At 41.9% G+C, this 18,575-nt stretch overlaps 1 protein-coding gene across 11 annotated transcripts in view; it reads left to right on the top strand.

Annotated features, from left to right (window-relative positions):
• Nucleotides 1–18,575, top strand: part of PHACTR1 (phosphatase and actin regulator 1) — a 423,459-nt gene that overhangs the window by 360,412 nt on the left and 44,472 nt on the right. For all 11 annotated transcript variants that reach the window (XM_037893144.2, XM_037893141.2, XM_037893146.2 and 8 more), the window contains 2 exons: nt 1,576–1,784; nt 5,560–5,716. In XM_037893144.2, coding sequence (XP_037749072.1) covers nt 1,576–1,784; nt 5,560–5,716 — 366 coding nt within the window. The remainder of the gene's footprint in view (nt 1–1,575; nt 1,785–5,559; nt 5,717–18,575) is intronic.

The raw sequence follows: 18,575 nt of genomic DNA, 5'->3' as shown, positions 1-18,575 counted from the left end.
CCAAAAGTTTCCACTAATTTTGGGGGCCCAATTTGAGACTCCTAGGACCTGATTTTTCAGAGTATTTGGCCTTAAATATCATTTGATATATTCAAAGTACAGCTCCCATTGACTTACAGCTGTGAGTGCTCAACACTTCTACAAACCAGACCCTGAGGTCTCAAGTTGCGGACCCAGAAAATGAGAAACATACAATTAGTAACCACCTGTGAAAAGTTTAAGGGACTTGCCCAATGTCACATAGGAATCTCTGTCCGAGGCAAGATAGAATCTAGTTCTCCAGGGCAGCATTCAACTGCCTTAACCATGAGACCCTCCTTTCCCTCCATACCTCATTCTCTACACACCTTCCATCTTCTGCTTCATTTGTCACAGGGACAACAGCCTCCTTTATACACAACCCTGGCACATTCCCAGAGCAGGTCCATCCTGTGCACTGAGTGAGGCAGGGGTCCTGTGAAAAACATAGTATGTGATCATGTAATTACAGATTGTATCATGTGTATGCCCCAGGGGCCAGATTAAGATTACTCATTCAAACTTGATTCTGGCCTTTTTGAATGGCTGACATGCTTAACTTTGCAACCTTAATAATGTTCTTTTTAATATAGTTTTTTCTGTGTAATTTCCTAGGCGTTTTAGAAAGCAAACTGGAAAAACAAAAATTCAATCATGTGGCATCATATTGATGCCCACATGAGTCATCAGTGGGATTGGCACCTTTAGACACACTGCACAGGCTTCTGCCAATGCAACTGAGTAACTGATAGCAGTAGCAGGTTGTCATTCTTCATGAGGACCAACCCTAGAGGGGGCTGAGACATGCACTATGCCAGTGAATTTCACAGATATTTGCTGACAGCAGAGGAATGGTGAGACTCAGGAATCTTGGGTCCTCCCCACACTGGTTCCTAGTCCTAGTTTCCTTGTCCAGCTGGTCCCAAACTCCCTCCTATAACTTGTCCCAGTTTATGTGGATTTTCACAGGGATAGCAAAAGGCACATCCCTGACATACAGGCCACAGCTCCTGCCAATTTTTCAACATGTCCTCCAAAATGTTGGGGCTCTATAGCTTTTCAGTGCAAAGGTCAGCAGAATTTTTTAACATGAGCAAACCGTCATGTTTTTCCCTAAACTCATTCTCAGAAACAACAGAACCAATTTCACCAAAATTTTCCAAAGAAATTCAGCCTCAGGCAGACACCAAGCATGGAAAGTTTAGTCCAGATGATTAACATTTGGCAACATTATAAGCAACTGAAAACAGGGTCATATATTGGGAGGTGTCAGACAACCTTAATAATAGGTCCTTTCTCAGTTCTGGTTATGCAAGTTTTTAAATTGGAATTATCCTTTAATTCCTTACTAACCAATGTAACTTAATTTCTCCTGTTTACCATGTTTTAACCCATTCTTGTTGGTAACTATAATCCTTCCATCTTCCCCTCGTAAAAAAAATGTCTGCAGTATAAAAAGGCCCTTGTGCTCTGACTTCAGAGAAGCAGCCCTGACTCCTGCTAAGCAATTTTCTCTAATTTTCTTAATTTCTCTTTTTAATTCTTCTTTTCCGATAGCTCTGGTTTACACCCGGGTGACAGTGTCACGAAAACAGGACCTGGAGGCCTTTCCGACATGAGACAAGTGCCAACCGTTGTGATCGAATGCGATGACGATAAAGAAAATGTGCCTCATGAATCTGACTATGAAGATTCTTCCTGCCTTTACTCAAGAGAGGAAGAGGATGACGAGGAAGATGAAGATGATGATAGCTCATTATTTACAAGTAAGACTCATCCTTCCCTCTCCCCTTTTATTGGTGTTGGTTTTTTTTTAATTTATCCTCAAAGCACAAGGAAAACACAAGCAAACTGGATATCTTGGGCCGGATTTTCTTGTCACTTCACTGACCTAAATTAGAATAAACTCCATTGACTACAACAGAGTAACAGCAGCATAAAATCAGTGATTGTGAGAGGACAATCAGGTGTTTTATACTGAATAAGTACAAAGTCATGTCAGAATATTTACATACAGGTTTTTTTTTTAAAACGTGTCGGCGTCAAGTCAAGAAGGCAGTGGGAGTTTTACCAACGACTTAAATAGGATCAGAATGAGCCCAGTACTGAGCAGTTTTGAAACAATACTAAAGTAGGGCCAGGTCTGGAGATCTTGACTCAGGTTTTATTCAATCCTCATTTAGGAAAAACTCCCATTTAAGTCAGTGTGAGTATTTTGCCCTGGAACTTTTGTCCAGGTAAGTATTGGATAAAAAACGAGGAAGGACTTCAGGATTCGCCCCTAAATTATTGCTGGACATCTGCTCTTTATTTTAAATATCACCCTTAATGGACAAGGGGTAGTTTTTGAAATAGATCCTTCCAGCACTGACTGGCATTTCTGGTTTGTACCTCATATAGTGTGGATTATACACATAGAGAAAGCTCAGCATGTTCTCTAAGAACAAAATAACACAGGTACACTGTTTTTTGTTAGGATCATTATCCACAGGGGGCAGGGCCAATTCTGCTCACGTACTTACTGAACTCACTGAATACTTGAGTACTGTGGGCAGTATTCAGCTCTCTGTATGCTGTGCTCACATTTTTCTTAATTTAGTCCTTACTGATTTAAAAATCAAGGGCCTGAATGTGACCTTGCTTACAGCGCTCTTACACCAGTGTAACCCTGCTGACTTCTTTGGAGTCACTCCTGGATTACACCAGTCTAAATGAGTTCAGAATCAGACTCCAAAACCCTAAGCTACAATACGAAGTGTAATTACTAGTAAAAACATGAACCTCATTCTCCACTACCCTGCACAATGTAGCGTAATTTACATCTGTACAAATGCTATCATCTCATTTGGTATCATTTTACTCCTACTCTACACGGTGCAAGGCAGCGGAGAATCAGGCCCACAAATGACAACTCTACGTTAAATTTGAGACCTACGGTTGCGGGGTTAGCTGCATCTCTTCCCCCTTTCTGGTTGCTCTCTGAGTGCACCCCCCTCCAGTATTTGGCCTCTAGTCCATAGCTCTCTCTAGGTGAAATCTCACAATTCTTCCACTCTTTGACTAGAACATGGGTCCGCTACCCTGTGTACAGCAACTGAATATCACCCTGAAGGTCTGAATGACCTGCATTTCCTCCCTTCGGGATTATATGACCGACAATATTGACAAACAGCTTTCTTAAAACAAAGCATTTTTATTGAGCACTTAGAACAAAGAATTAAAGACACAAGATTTTAAAATAACGAACATCCTACTTGCATATTTAATGTCATCTAATCTTATGCTTCACTACAGGCTAAGTTAGATAGACTTCCTCTTAAATGACAAGAACAGAACAGAGCCACCTCTCAAAGCCCTGATCCTCCTGTGTCTGTGAGACTCTCAATCTGGTTCTCTCAGTTAGTGTGTCGACACTGCAGTTGGGAGCATGCCTCCCAGCCTGTCAGTGGCACCAATTCAGATATTTCCTGGAAGGTGCAAATTCCGGTCCCTCTATCCAACCCCCCGGCAAGGGACCCCATTCCAGTCTCTCTTCATGCCCGCCCTCCTCCTGCAGGAACCCCAGGTCTCCCTCAGCTGGTGAGCTTCCCTCCCTCATACTGCATGAGCTGGTTCCGACAAAAGTCAAGTTGTCGGCTGCAGTCTGCTGTATCTGAACAGACTTTGCATGTGCCAGTCACAGTACCGATTGGGCTGGCCACCCCTCCGCAGCCAGGCCAAATTTGAGTAGTATTGAGTCGTATGCTCTGGACCGCACCAGCAGCAGCCATACTGATTTAGAATGGGATCACTGCTTAAAAGTGGTCAGGCCATGGGCCCTGCGGCTCCACAACCTATGCAACTTTGAGCAAGTGCAAAAACCTTGGAGAGAGACGTTCATTCCCCTCCAGCCTTCCCCCCCCACCCTCCCCAAACTGGTGCCACTGCAGCCCACACAGACAGACTCGCACTTGCTCTCCTCGAGCTAGCACAGTAAAAATAGCAGTGTGGATGTTGCAGAATGGGTGGCAGCTCAGGCTGGCCAGCCAAGCTCAGACCCAGAGGGACATGAGTAGTTAGCCCCAGCCGCCACTAATGCCACAGCGCCACGCTGCTATTTTTAGCTCAAGCAGAGCTAGCACAAGCAGAGCTAGCACAAGGCTGTCCACCTGGGCTGGGAGAGACACTCCCAGCTGCAGTGTATACGTACCTATTCTGACTCTCACTGTTCAAGCTGGTCTGGGTGCTGCCCAAGGACAGCAGGCTTGACTTAGTAAGGATACATGCTCTGGCATTGTCTCTTTGTGAAACTTAAGTGTAAGCTGTGAGGTGAGTATGAGAAAAGACCTCCTCCATCCGTCTCTAGGTGGACAGGCCCTGCTACCCAGTCAGACGCTGAGGGTGAAATATCCATTCTGTTATTTGGCACAGAAACCCCACGCTAGTGGCAGATCCAGATACAATATTAATCATTATTAAAAAACACCCCCACAATTGTTACATCTGCATCTTATTCTCTTTACCTGTTGGACCAAATTCTGTCCTTCACTGTAATGATATACAGTAACTCCTCACTTAAAGTCATCCCGGTTAACATTATTTCATTATTAGGTCGCTGATCTATTAGAGAACATACTCATTTAAACTTGCACAATGTTCTGTTATAAGATTGTTTGGCTCGCCCCACTCTGCCCACCTGACCAGCGCTCCTGCCAGGGAGCGGGGCCGGGGGCTCACCCGCTCCCCGGCTGGAATGCTGGGTGGGCAGAATGGGGCAAGCCCCCGCACCCTGACCCCACTCCCCATCAGGAGAACTGGGTGGGTGGAGCGGAGCAAGCCCCCGCACCCCAACCCCACTACACCCCTGCCTCAACCAAGCTTCACAGTAATCATTGGTGAGTACAGTATTAAATTGTTTGTTTACAATTATTTAAAACTTATACTGTATATGTATACAATGTGTTTTGTCTGGCAAAAAATATTTCCCTGAAACCTAACTCCCCTATTTACATTAATTCTTATGGGGAAATTGGATTTGCTTAACATCGTTTCACTTAAAGTAGCATTTTTCAGGAACATAACTACCAAATTAAGTGAGGAGTTACTGTGAATTAAAAGTGACTCCACTGAAGCTAATAAACTGGTGTAAATCTGGAAAAAATTCGAATCTAAGGCTACCCCTAAAAATTAGATTGACCTAGTTACGTCGCTCAGGGCTATGAAAAATGTCACACTCTGTGCGACATACTTAGGTCAATCTAACCCCCACTGTAGATGCAGCTTGATCAGTGGAATAATTATTGTGTCAATTTAGCTACAGCCTCTTGAGGTGGCGGTTTAATTACCTTGATGGAAAAACCCCTTCCGTCAATGTAAGAAGCATCTACACTACAGCACTGCAACAGTGCAGCTGCAGTGGCATAACTGTGCCACTGTAGCGTAGACTAGAATCTAACTTAGTTCACTCTGCTTATCCTCTCCTGACGGGTACTGCTTTGCCTGCAGTATGATATGGTATAATGTTGACATCCCCTTTGGCAAGACCTCTCGTTTCTTCCATAGGTTCTCTGGCAATGAAAATCTGCAGGCAGGATTCTTTAGCAATCAAACTTAGCAACAGGCCCTCCAAACGAGAGCTGGAGGAAAAGAACATCCTCCCAAAGCAGACGGATGAGGAGAGACTTGAACTGAGGCAGCAGATTGGAACAAAGCTAACAAGGTAAGATCCAAACACTTTTCTAATGTTTACCGTCAAGCAATGGGTTGCTGGGAGAGTGGACTGCAAGATACAACTTTTAGCCTTGGGCTATGGAGATTTAAGGTCATCTGTTCGCAATGCTCTACATGTGAGATGTCACCCAACGGGCTGAAGAAAACCAACAGCTCTAGGCTTTGCCTCTGCTTCAGTATAATTTCCCATACACAGCCCTATCTCACCCTCAGGGGTCCTTTGCTACAGAAGGGCCCATGGAAATGTGCTTTCTGCATTGGTGCCCATTTTCTACTTCCCAATGAAAAGGTGTAGCTTTGGGGACATTCTGGGCTGTAGCATGTGGAACCCTCTTTATGTACTCTTTTGTGAAACCATTGGTGCTACTAAATGACTGACATGAAGCCCCCTCCTGACTGAGTTACCTTTGGAGCAGCTAAATATATTCCTATCCAGCAACACTCCATACCTATCACACACAACCTGATTTGGGTGGGTCAGGCTTGGGCCGGGTTTCTCCTTTTGAAGACTCATCTTTCTAATGTTATTCCTTTCCACTTGATCTTATTTTTGCCGTGATAGATGTGGGCTAGGGTAGAGAGGTGATTGATAAACATGAAGGATAGAATTTATTACCTCTCTTCCTCTCAGCAATTAGTTGCATTCAGAATAGTTAGCATTCCTTGGCGAAATATGTAAGATGTTCGAGTGCTTTCCTGTATACTTTTTACCTATGCTTTCTATGTTAAATCTAATACTCCAACTAGCCTGTGGGGTCTGGCACCAGTATTATGCAGGAGTAGGCAGTAATAATGCTTTATGAACTAAAATTTTCAACTCTACAGCTTGCTTAGTAGCTTGGCTTAGTGTATTTGCACAAAAAGATCCAAATTGATAGTGAGCTAAAAATAGAAGTGTCAGGAAGAGAAGGAGAAGTGTGTATCTATATGCAACATCTGCTTTATCACATACAGTACTCGGGAGTTTCCCTCAGTGAACCCTGTGTTATTGGTACAGGTCAGATTATTTCTACCGGGTGACTCTTAACTTGCATATAGGAACATAGGATGCCATGTTGAATCTGACCAAGGCTCACCTAATTCAGTATCCTGTTTCTGACAGTGGTCCACACCAAATGCTTCAGAGAAAGGTACATGCAACCTGGCAGTAAGCAGCTGTAAAATTATTTGCCTCCCCACATTAGGTATCCTTATAATCCTTATTAGTAAGAGATTGTCTTAAACCCTGAAGTATGTGGTTTAATATCTCTCCAGAATGTATATTAATCATTACAACTTTGAATAAGCTGTTTTTATATATAATGTCCAATCACTTTTTGAATGTTGCTATGTTTTTGGCCTCAACAACATCCTATGGCCATGAGTTCCACAGATTAATCACATGCTGTGTGAAAAAATATTTCCTTTTATTGGTTTGGAATTTGCCACCTTTCAATTTTAATGAATGTTGTCTTGTTGTGTTATCAGACAGAGAGAATAGACGCTTCTAATGTACCTTCTCTATATCATTCATTATTTATATACTTGTCCCATGTCCCCTCTTACTCATCTCCTTTGTAAGGTAAACAATTCCAGTCTTTTCTCCAATCTCTTTATGCCCCTAATCATTTTTTACACCTTTCTCTGAAATCCCTCTAATTCTGCCATATCTTGGTTGTGATGGGTGAGCAATACTGTGAGCAGTATTCCAGATGAAGCTGCACCATTGAATTATATCATGGTATTATAATATTTTCCATATTATTCTCCATCCTACTCCTTATTCATCATAACTTCTTTTTTGACTGCAGGTGCACACTGAGTTGAGGTCTTCAATGAGATGTCCAGAGTGGCACCCAGATCCTTTTTCTTAGTTGATACAGTTAATTTAGAACCCTGTAAGGTATCTGAGGGGTTTAATTTTTCCCTCCCAATGTGCATTACTTTGCATTTGTTGATATTCAACTTCATTTGCCATCATGTTATCCATTCACCTAGATTGGTTAGGCCCTTCTGAACTTTTACACTCCTCTCTGGACTTCTCTAATGTAAATAACTTTGTGTCATCTGCAACTTTTGCCACCTCATTGCTCATTCCCCTTTCCAGATGATTAATACATATATTAAACAACACTGCTCCAACTGATTTAATGTCCTTGTGAGAACAAGGTGTTTCTGCAGTTTGATTTTCAGCTAGGGAAACCAATTTTGACAAACCTAGAGCATTTCTTAGTTAGGCCTCATGTTCTCACAACATCACTGCCTTTTTCTCCAGTGCACTCATCTTGCTATTTGTGCTCCTTTACTGTCGGAGGTACGAAACATGATATTGTCTTCTGATGTAGCCATGGGTTAGAGAGTGAAAATCCTAAAAGTTTAGAATGATAAAATATCTGAGCTGAGAAAAATACAGGACCTGATTCATCACTGCATTACTCCAGTTTTATACCAGTGTAACTTCATTGAAGTTAATGGAATCACAATAGGAATAACATAGTGGTGAATCAGGCTCTGTGACAATTGGAATTTAGAGTTTTGCATCTCCCTCTGCTGAGTAGAGTTAGAAGTAGAGTTAAGAAACTTGGGGAGAAAAATACTTCCTTAGCCAGGCTGCGAATATGATAGGTCACAAATGCTGCAAAACTAGACAGGGTTACAGGTCTCAGTAGTAAAAACCTAGAATGTGTCTTATGTCTAAATACAAAATATCAGAGTATAAATCCAGGCTATCTATGGCTAGCCTGTAGGCTGATAGATATTACATTTATTTGGATGGAAATGTCTCGAGTTTGGTGTGTAAAAATGTGCCATTTCCATGGCTTGCAGAATAATTTTCAGAAAACTCAAGTCGATTTTTTTTCTGTTGTGTAAATAACATTTCAAAACCTCATTATTGCATCCATCCTTTGTTGTCACATAATGATCCAAATTGCAAGCAAAATTAAAGGCGTACAGGATTTATAGTCCTTGGGGAAGAACTGAGATGCAGACTATGATTGCAGTTGGTAAGTTTAATAATATTTCTGAGGAATTTGTACCATTCCAGCAATGGGTCCCAAAGGTTTGAAATAACCAGCCAATTAAATTACAAACATTATTTGCAGAAGAAATATAAAATACAGAATAAAAACTTTAGCAGATAGTTACCATTGTCAGCAATGAACAGGATCAATTTGTTTTCACTAGAACGCTGATTAGGACACTTCAGTATTTATGTGCATTCTTCTCTATGCTTAGTTAAGGAGAGAACATTAGCTGCAGATCTAAAAAGAGAGTGTTATTTAAAAAAGAAGCTTATGGGCTGGCATGCTAAGATTTCGATCTTCGACCTACTGCACAGGGCCAAATTCATCCCTGTGTAATTCCACTGACTCAGAAGTGTCTGTTCATATTGTATTTAAATCTCAAATTGTTCTCAGAAAATGCTTATGACTCTATTATTGTGTCTGCCAACCCATAGCCAGATACCACAGCACATTTAATAAATTATCAAAGTTCACCAGCTGAACCAGTTCTAGCCTGATTTGCACCCCAGTGATGCTGCAGCAGTAAATAGGGCTGCAGAGCATATCCCACAGCAGAATTTGGCCTACAGTAGGCTCTTTGAATCTTAGCATCACCACAATGCAACGCAGGATCTTCACGGTCCATAATAACAACACTCAACACGTTTGTAGCGCTTCGCACAAGTAGTAAGTATTGTTATCCCCATTTCACAGATCAGGAAACTGAGGTTCAGAGAAGTAAAGTGACTTACCCAAGACCACAAAATGAGTTTGTGACAAAGCAGGAAGAAAACCCAGGTCTCTGGAATCCCAGTCACATGCATTGGCCATGGGACCATGCGCTAATACCCATCAATTCAGAAGCAGCAATGCCAGCAAGTGGCTATATGGAATCCTCCCTGTGGCCAAATTAGAAGGAGCTGTTCCGATATGTTGGTTTCTAGTAGTGAAACAAGATACTGTCCTTCAGTTTGTAACACTCATGAGATGCGGGTAGGAGTTGAACACTGTAGACCAGTTCCTCGGCTGCTGTACATCATCATATTTCCATTGACTCCCATGGAGCTATGCTGGGTTACACCAGCTGAGGATGGGGCACTTTAAACAAATCTTTTTTTAAAACTGTGTATTTCAAAGTTTGTGTTTGGAAACTTCTTTATTAGGTATGCTCACCTGCTCACCTACACCTCCTATTGTTTATGTTTTCTGGTGCCTCCTCAACCCCCCGGCTGCACAATAAGGCAGAGGTGTGCAATGTAAGTGACGTTAGGCCGGAATATGGTAATTTAAGCAAAATTGGGACCTTACAGTTGTCACAGTTACTGGTTGAACTGCACCTCTGGCCCCTCCTGGTTTCTTTGAGTGCACCCCCGCTCAGCTCTCAGGCCTCTAGCCATTACAGCATGATCCAGATGGAGTCACACCACAGCGTCCTGTTTGCTGTTCCAACAGTCCCGTGTTAAGATAGATCAATACAGGATAATCTACTAACCCAGTATACCATAACTTCCCCTTCCCAACCAGCTCACATACAATGTTAATGAAATGGTTACATCTCTGTATGCATAACGTCATTACATATCAGCTCTTTCTGTCACAACATCATCCTCAGAGTACTGGTGTTGCAGCACTGTGTGGGATATGCAAATGTTGCCCTCAGGAGGGCAGACCAGAGGAATGCCACACCATCTTCCAGACAATGTGCATATGCTCTAGGCATTTTGGCCAGGTGCCCGTTAGGCCTGCAGGGAGCAGATGTAAATTGCCCTCCCTTCTGCAGCAATACTCGGAGCGTGTGCTGTGCCCCTGCCACACACCGTTATTTGCAAAGCTATGTCTAAGCATTGCCATGCTCAAAATGTCCTTTGAAACCCATCCAAAGTAGCACAGGGAAACCATGACTCCCATCCTGTCTCCATCCACACATTTAAGAATTAAAAGGATTCAGTTAAAAAACAAACAAACAAAGGAGTCTCTTTCCAACACATATGCATTCTTTTTTGTGATCTGCCCCCTATCCTCACATATCTGAGTAAGGGGCACCTAGATAGTGTGTTGAGATCTGCAATGCAAATAAGGCTACGGCTGCGCTGGCCCTTTACAGCGCTGCAACTTTCTCGCTCAGGGGTGTGAAAAAACTTTGAAGTTTCGAGTGTAGCCAGGCCCTAATACAGTGTTAACCAGCACATACTTCAGTAACATGCTCCGCAGAAAGGCGTAAGAGGATAGTGCTCTGCACTATATTTTGTTCTATATTCCTAAATTTATTCATTCTGCAACACACTATCTATACCACCGCCACTGGAAAATCTGATTTCAGGCAATGCAGATAATACACTGCATGTATCACAAGACAAATATGATGTATGAGAGTAGTCTATTGAAACGCATTCCGCATAATATATCAATAAAAACAGGTGTGACACAATACAATCCCACAGATTATTAAAGAATAAGAATGAAGTATTTGTGGTTTGGCAATATTGTGGTAAAAATCACATGTCAAATCTGTTATTGAATAGCGGACTTCACAGATGGTGGTCTCCCACAGTTTTATTGGGGAAGATAATCTTTTCTGAACACTCACCCTACCTATGCTGTGTCTGCCTTGACTGTGCTGAAAAACATTGCCTAGGAACAAAGGAATCCGCTTATCCAGGGAATTCCCATGGAAGTAAAAGATCACCATGCAATTCTGAAATGTCACATATCTGTTGTGGGATTTTATGACCTGTTCAAATCAAGTTCTGATTGCCTACGTGTGTGAGGGAGTGTGTGTGCACACACAGGGGAGAAAGAGGGAAGAGCGGACAGATGAAATGGAGCGAAGAGGAAAGAGAACTGGGCTGGCAGGGAAAAGGTGGAGGGGAAATTATGTCATCAGTTCAGATATGATTTGACCATAAGGCTGGCAGAAATGTCATAAGTATTAAAGTACTGTAAATCTGCAATGTTTGCAGAACAGCAAGCACCATGGCTATTTGGATAGTCAAGTCGCCTTCAGATAATTTGACTTGTCTGAAATTTGCTTCAATGTTAAATGTAATGCAATAAAAGATAATCAAATTATTTAAGTCAGCTGCATTTTTCAGGTTGACAGATCCTTATAGAGGATGATGTGTTCAGAGGAGATGTTATTATCCCGTTGGCAGAGACAGTACTTCTTGGTAGAAAGCGGTCCAAAAGAATTTATTTTTAACAATAAAATTTGGCAAATATTTCTATAAGGGACCATGGCATCGTTCATGCCCGTAAAAGTAGACCAGCAATTGTTGAACATGCCATTCAGAGGATGGCTTGCTGGCACCTTCAGTAACATCATGCCTTCCGTACTCCATGCCATGGTGTTGACAGATGCAGCAAGGACTGTAACTGTGACCTCTATTCCTAACACAACACTAGTTATGCTGATCGACCAATTCTCACATCAGCAGGTTTTTCGTTTCAGGTTCTAAATCTGAACTTTGAGAGACAAAGTCAGTTGGTTGTAATGTGGGGAAAATGCTAAATATCCCTCTGAATCACTGCCATGGCCACACACACATTATTCAGTGATAGAGTAATTGCAGTTGTACTGTACTACATGTCTTCACCAACCAACCCATGAATTGCTCAATGTTTTTAAATGCACAAAGGCTCTTTAAAAGGCCTGCAGGAAACAGCCAAAAGAGATCATTGTTGTTTACTGAAAGTTTTCTGCTATGAGGACAGAGACAGCTTTTTGAAATGATTTATTATTTAACCAGTCCCACTGAGGGTGCGCGCAGGCTTTATTCAGCCACAGACTGGCTGCAAGGTAGCCCCTGCCGATCATGATTGAATGATTGTTCTGGACCCAGTTCTCAGGATTTTCATTCTCTCACTATCTCAGAATCATTTAGGGATAGCCAGGCAGTGATTCTGGGCTTTGCTCAAAGATTTTATTTTAGTTCTTTAATGTGAAATCATTTCTTCCTAATTACCTCTGAGGTCTGCAATTCTACCATTCATCGTTAGGCTTCAGTAATGAGAGAAAAACATTCCCCAAGGCAACAACTCATCCTTAATGGCAGCAGAGTGTTAGGAGCTTGCCTCCGCACATTTTGCATGTTAGGGAAAAACTACGCGGAAAATAGAATTGTGGTAAACAAGCTCCTCTAAATCCTGGATTCAGGGGGAGGGTCCAGCAGAACTAGATGTCTGAGTGTTGTCTGGTGAAGAAAAGCTGAAGAGAGCTGAGCCCGTGTTTTGGTGATGATGGTTAATCAGAGTATAACAGGGAGTGCCTTCGCTCCTGACATCTTGCCCCATAGAAACTGCCTACACTCCCACTAGCTCTGCATTCACAGTGCCATTTATTTTGAGTTCCCACCAATATCAGAAGAGTCCCTGTGCAACAGTCTGTTTACAGTATCTTCTGTGCTTTTGACCCTCTCATCAGGACTTGAGGGCTTAACTAGCCCTCCCTGTCCTTCCCCCATCCTCCTTCCTTCCTGTGCCTTTTTATCAGATTTGGGATGATGGGCTCATTGGCTCTCTATCCCCACCAGCCTGATTATCTAATTACCTCAGTCATCTTTCCCTGGGAAACTAATTGGCATCTAAAGGTTATGTCTACACAGCAAACTAAAATCCATGGCTGACTGCAGGTCTGTTTCTGAGCCCAGGAGGTTACACAGCAATGAAACAGCCCTGCAGCCCAAGCCCTGCGAGCCCAAGTCAGATGGCTCGGGCCAGCTGTCGGTTTTTCTTTGCTGTGTAGATGTACCGTTAAGTGATGAGGGTGCAGGCTCATCTGTTCACTCCCTGCATCCAAGATCAATGGCATTTTTTCTTCCTGTCAGAGCTTGATGAAGGAAACCATACTTTTCTAGACACCCCAGGGCTATTACTGCTATTATCATCAGTTGGGATGCTGTCAGAGAGTTATTGTGAGAGGCAAGATAATGGCAAACTGAGCTGAGTAATCATTGCACCTGTGAGGCCAAATCCTGCCTCACTGAAATCCATGTGAGCTCGGTTGGGTTGAAAGGAAGGATGGCCTTTTGCAATTAAGGAACTGGACTGGGTCTCCGGAGATGAGGGTTCAGTTCCTGGGCCTGGCACAAACTTTCTGTGTGACCTTGGGCAAGTCATTTAGAGTTAGATTTGTAAAGGAATTTTGGTGTCTAAATATGCAGATAAGTCTCTAGTGGGAATTTCAAAAGCATCTAGGTGCCTAACACCCATACATTTCAACGCCGAGGTGCTTTTGGAAATTCTAGATGCCTATCTCCATCTTTAGATGCCTAAATACCTTTAAAAATCTGGCCCTTGGCATACTGAGGTACTTCACCAAGGTACTGAGTCCCCTAACTCCCACTGAAATCAGTGGCAGTTAGGTGTCTAAATACCTTTGTGAATCCCACCTTTAGTCTCTCAGTGCCTCAGTTCCCTATCTGTAAAATGGGATTCTAATTTGTCCATGTAGATTTTAAGCTTTTTAGGACAGTGACTGTCTTACTATGCATTTTCCGTACTAAGCAAAATGGAGCCATGAACTCGGGGTTGGGGCTGTAGGTGTCACTGATAAAGCAAATAAAAATAGGATTGTTCCCTATATCAGGAATGAGGTTCCCCTTTTAAAGCAGAGGTCCAACCCCTTACACATTGTAGGAATCAACACATTAATAATTTGTTCAATTTTTTTAAGAGTTAGAGTTCTTAATATATTAGGCTCCTAAGGAGCCAATCCAGACCAGAAAGGATATGGAGCAGGCCAGGAAGAGGGAAGGGGTCATGTCCAGTGTCACCACAGAATGCACTGATTCAGCACATCCCCTCGTCAGGCTCCCTCATCTGCAAACTAAAGCTCCCCACCCCAAGTAGAACTCTGAAAATTGGTAGCAGATGCATCATCCTCTGCCCTCCGCCCTCCAAACAGGGAAACCCCGACCCCAGGGTGAAATTTATACCTTCCTGTGCCAGTTTCAGCAAATCGAGTCCAGTGGATGCCATGTGTGTGAGAGCAGACTTGTATGAGTGGAGGTATATACTAGCTGACTGCAGTCTGTCCTTTTGGCAGACATGACTGTGTCAAAGCCTGACTTCTAAATCTGTCAAGATTATTTATTTTTGTTATTTTAAATGATGAGACTAAAGGGATGCTCTTGTCTTAATCATAGACAACTGTGACTTGAAAGTGTAATTTCAGGACAAAATTTCCCCAAAGGCATCAGTGTGGTCACTCGTTAAATGGAAAGTATTTGTGTTGCATTAAAGATTTGTATTTCAGTCAGAGGTGCTACCAGTCATTGAACAAGTCTATTATTCCTATGCCTCTCAGTACCCCTGCTGTCTGCTGTGACAGACGCAGTACACATCACTCTACATTCTCATTGTGGTGCATGTTTCTCCGGTCCTTTCTTTGTGGAAACCAAATTAGTAAATACAACTGGGTTGCCAATTCCCACCCCCACCCCCGTTCATTTTTATACAAATCTAGATATATTTGCCCAAATACAGGTCTGAGACATGTTCTTGCCACTGCAGAGACTAAAAAACTTTGTCTACTTAACTTTTCTCTGCAATTTCAATGGGATGTGGAGTCCTTTGTTTCCTACTCTAAATTGTTGTGTGGTGGTAGTGTTAGTTGTTAAACAGCTAACAGTTTCTACCCAGAGACAGCTGCATTTCAGCACTGGGTGAAATCATTCCTGATATGTACAGGGTGACCAGATGGCCCGATTTTATAGGGACAGTCCTGATTTCTGGGTCTTTTTCTTATATAGGCTCCTATTACCCACCACGCCCTGTTCAGACAGCAAATGTGAAAAATTGGGTCACCCTAGATATGTATAATATAGTGTGAGCTTGCAGTAGGAATAATAAAAAAGTCTTTATATCACTGCAATAAATAGGAGAACCACAAAGAATCCAGAGTTTTTTACTTGGCTAAAGAATGATGTATTTAAATAAAAAATTGAGACATAGTCTGGAACTAAAACAAGGAAATGGCTGTTTACAAATTTAATGCCTTAGATCTAAAACAAGAAAATAGCTTTTTCCCTGTTATACTGAATGCTGACAAATATAGGACAGCTGCACTAAGAACCAGGTCATAAATTTCCACCTTGAAAAATCTCATCATACATCTTTCGTTTTGTGTCTGCTGATTGTAGGGAGTTAATCACAAGAACAATTGTTGTATGGATTGGATGACCTTGTAAATTCTGTAAAGGAAACAAATCAGAAAGCAATGCAAGTAGATAAAGGAAGCAGACTGACAGGAATAAATTTCGTTTGTATAGACTGATGATTGTAAGATGAAGAAATTGCTTTTTTGGTCAAAGAATTTAACTTCTCTTAGTTTTTCCTTTTTTCTCAACATGTTATGGCCTGATTGACAATTGATGTGTGGTTTCAGAGTAGCAGCCGTGTTAGTCTGTATTCGCAAAAAGAAAAGGAGTACTAGTGCACCTCAGAGACTAACCAATTTATTTGAGCATAAGCTTTCGTGAGCTACAGCTCACTTCATCGGATGCATCGAAAGCTTATGCTCAAATAAATTAATTGATGTGTGTTCACTCCCATAAAGCAGTCAACATGCAAGGCCAATTCTTTAGCCAGCCTTTAAATAGGCATGGACATGAGCACAAGCTGGATTTTTGGACTTGTAACAATCCAGTTTGCATGCGTGATCACCTATTTGTGTGTATAAACATGATAATTTCATGTGCAAGTTGATGTATGTGAATAATTAAAGGTAACTTTTTAAACATTTGGCCTATATTCGGTCTGTGGTAAGTATTGCTTCATGACCTTCACATTACAATTTAAGGGAATTAAATGATTTTTGGATAGTCAGATCAGTTTCAAGAAAACTACCGTATCTACCATTATGTATGATAAAATTATACAAGCTTGAAATATTGCACATTCTTCCTGAAAGACTGTGGAGAACCTCAAGGGTCACTTTAAGGTCAAGAGAGATGTGTTTTATTTGCATGCCTAGTCACAACTGCTTATTTTACAGGAAAACATGGCTAAGAGGTATGCTCACATCTCAGTGCACTGGGATTTATGGGCGCAGCTCACACCATATGTGGAGATTAAAATATACCCCCCTAGACTATGCATCTTGATATGTGGAATTATAAAGCACATTAATAATGCTAATTAATAGAAACATGCTTTGGTCCACAGTGAAGAGAATGGTTTCAGAGTAGCAGCCGTGTTAGTCTGTATTCGCAAAAAGAAAAGGAGTACTTGTGGCACCTTAGAGACTAACACATGCATCCAATGAAGTGAGCTGTAGCTCACGAAAGCTTATGCTCAAATAAATTTGTTAGTCTCTAAGGTGCCAAAAGTCCTCCTTTTCTTTTAGTGAAGAGAATGAGTGCTGTACCAAATCTCAGTGTCCTTTAAATCCATAGCTGTAATACTTGCTGCAAATATTGGGCTCACAATGGAGATTTCTAATAATCTGCAACATAGCAGACTACAGGGAAACCACATATTTATGTGGCACACCCAGTTAATTAAGTAACCTAGCATCTTTGATAACCCAACTCTTAACTGAGATCACTGAATTTCATGGACAGTGATGCCAGCGATGAATTCTATATCATAGGAATAGGCATTCAGGATGTTACTTTTACCCTAAGAGTGGATGTGTTTAGAATAGTTTTGGAACCGTGATCCAAAAAAATACCTATATTCTTCAGTCTGTCAGCAAAATCTTCAACAAGTTTTCTTTTGTTACAGTAATAAAAGTGGACACTGTGTGTTTATTTCTTCCTGCTGACAACTGTCAGGATTAAAAACTAGCCCTGAAAATTTGGAAATCCTAATCCAGTATGATAGGGGTTGGAGGGCAGGAGCAGTGCACTGGTGTTTCTGTAATCATGCTGCATGCATTCTTAATTGGGCTGTTGGTGATAAAAGTATTTGGAGAGATTCTGGATTTCTTGGTCTCCTGGCCTACAAAGGGCAAGGTGCTCCACCAATCAGCAGGGCTGTGCATCACTCAGCAATGACATCTCAGCTTTTTAAGGAGCAGCATTGGCTGGTTCCAAAGGCTATCCTCTCCAGGACAGTGGCTGGCAGGGTCTTGTGCAAGGGGCCGAATTTACCTGTGTAAAGCAGGTAGATTATTATCCAGGGGTCATCAAAGAAGCAGAAAGCCCCTCACCTCTCTCAGAATAGTAAGAGATTATACTAATATTTTTACCCTCTAAAAATATATATATACTGGGGCTCTGTCATGACTTAATGTAATATGAGAGCAGGGAAGAGACTCTACAGCAATGGACGGTTCTGGCTTTGCCTCTAGAAGCCACAACAGAGTAACTGCTAAGCCTTTTGAAAAGGTATGGCATGCATTTGTTCCCCCTTCTTCTGTTTCTCCCCTTCCACTTTATTTTGACTTATTTGTACTGCAATAGTCCTTAGGAACCCCAGTAACGGACCAGAACCCCTTGTGCTAGGCACTGAACAAACACAAAAAAGATGGTCCCTACCCCCAAAGAGTTTACAGTCGAAGACCAAACAGGTGGATACAGACAGATCTGGGAAGCACAAGGAAACAATGAGACAATATTGGTCAGCATGATAGGCATGGTCTCAGCACACCCAGCTGCCTACCATTGTCCCACTTGCTATGTCAGCTTTGATCTTCTGACTTACGTTCCTTATGCCCTGTCCCTTCCCGCATCTTTGTTGTATCTGCACTAGATCATCCACAATCTGGCCCTCAATGTTAACTGCCAATATTAAAATAAACAAGAATGAAAATCCTCTATTGTTATTATTAAATGTAAATATGTATTTTCATGCATGAAACTACAGGAGCCAGCAGCATAAAGGATTTAGCACTATGCTTCTTTTCTTAAAAGTTGCTTTTAA

The sequence above is a fragment of the Chelonia mydas genome, chromosome 2 (assembly GCF_015237465.2).
Source record: "Chelonia mydas isolate rCheMyd1 chromosome 2, rCheMyd1.pri.v2, whole genome shotgun sequence".
Classification (NCBI taxonomy): domain Eukaryota; kingdom Metazoa; phylum Chordata; order Testudines; family Cheloniidae; genus Chelonia; species Chelonia mydas.
Note: the sequence above shows the minus strand (reverse complement) of the source record. Positions and strands in the feature narration are given on the sequence as shown.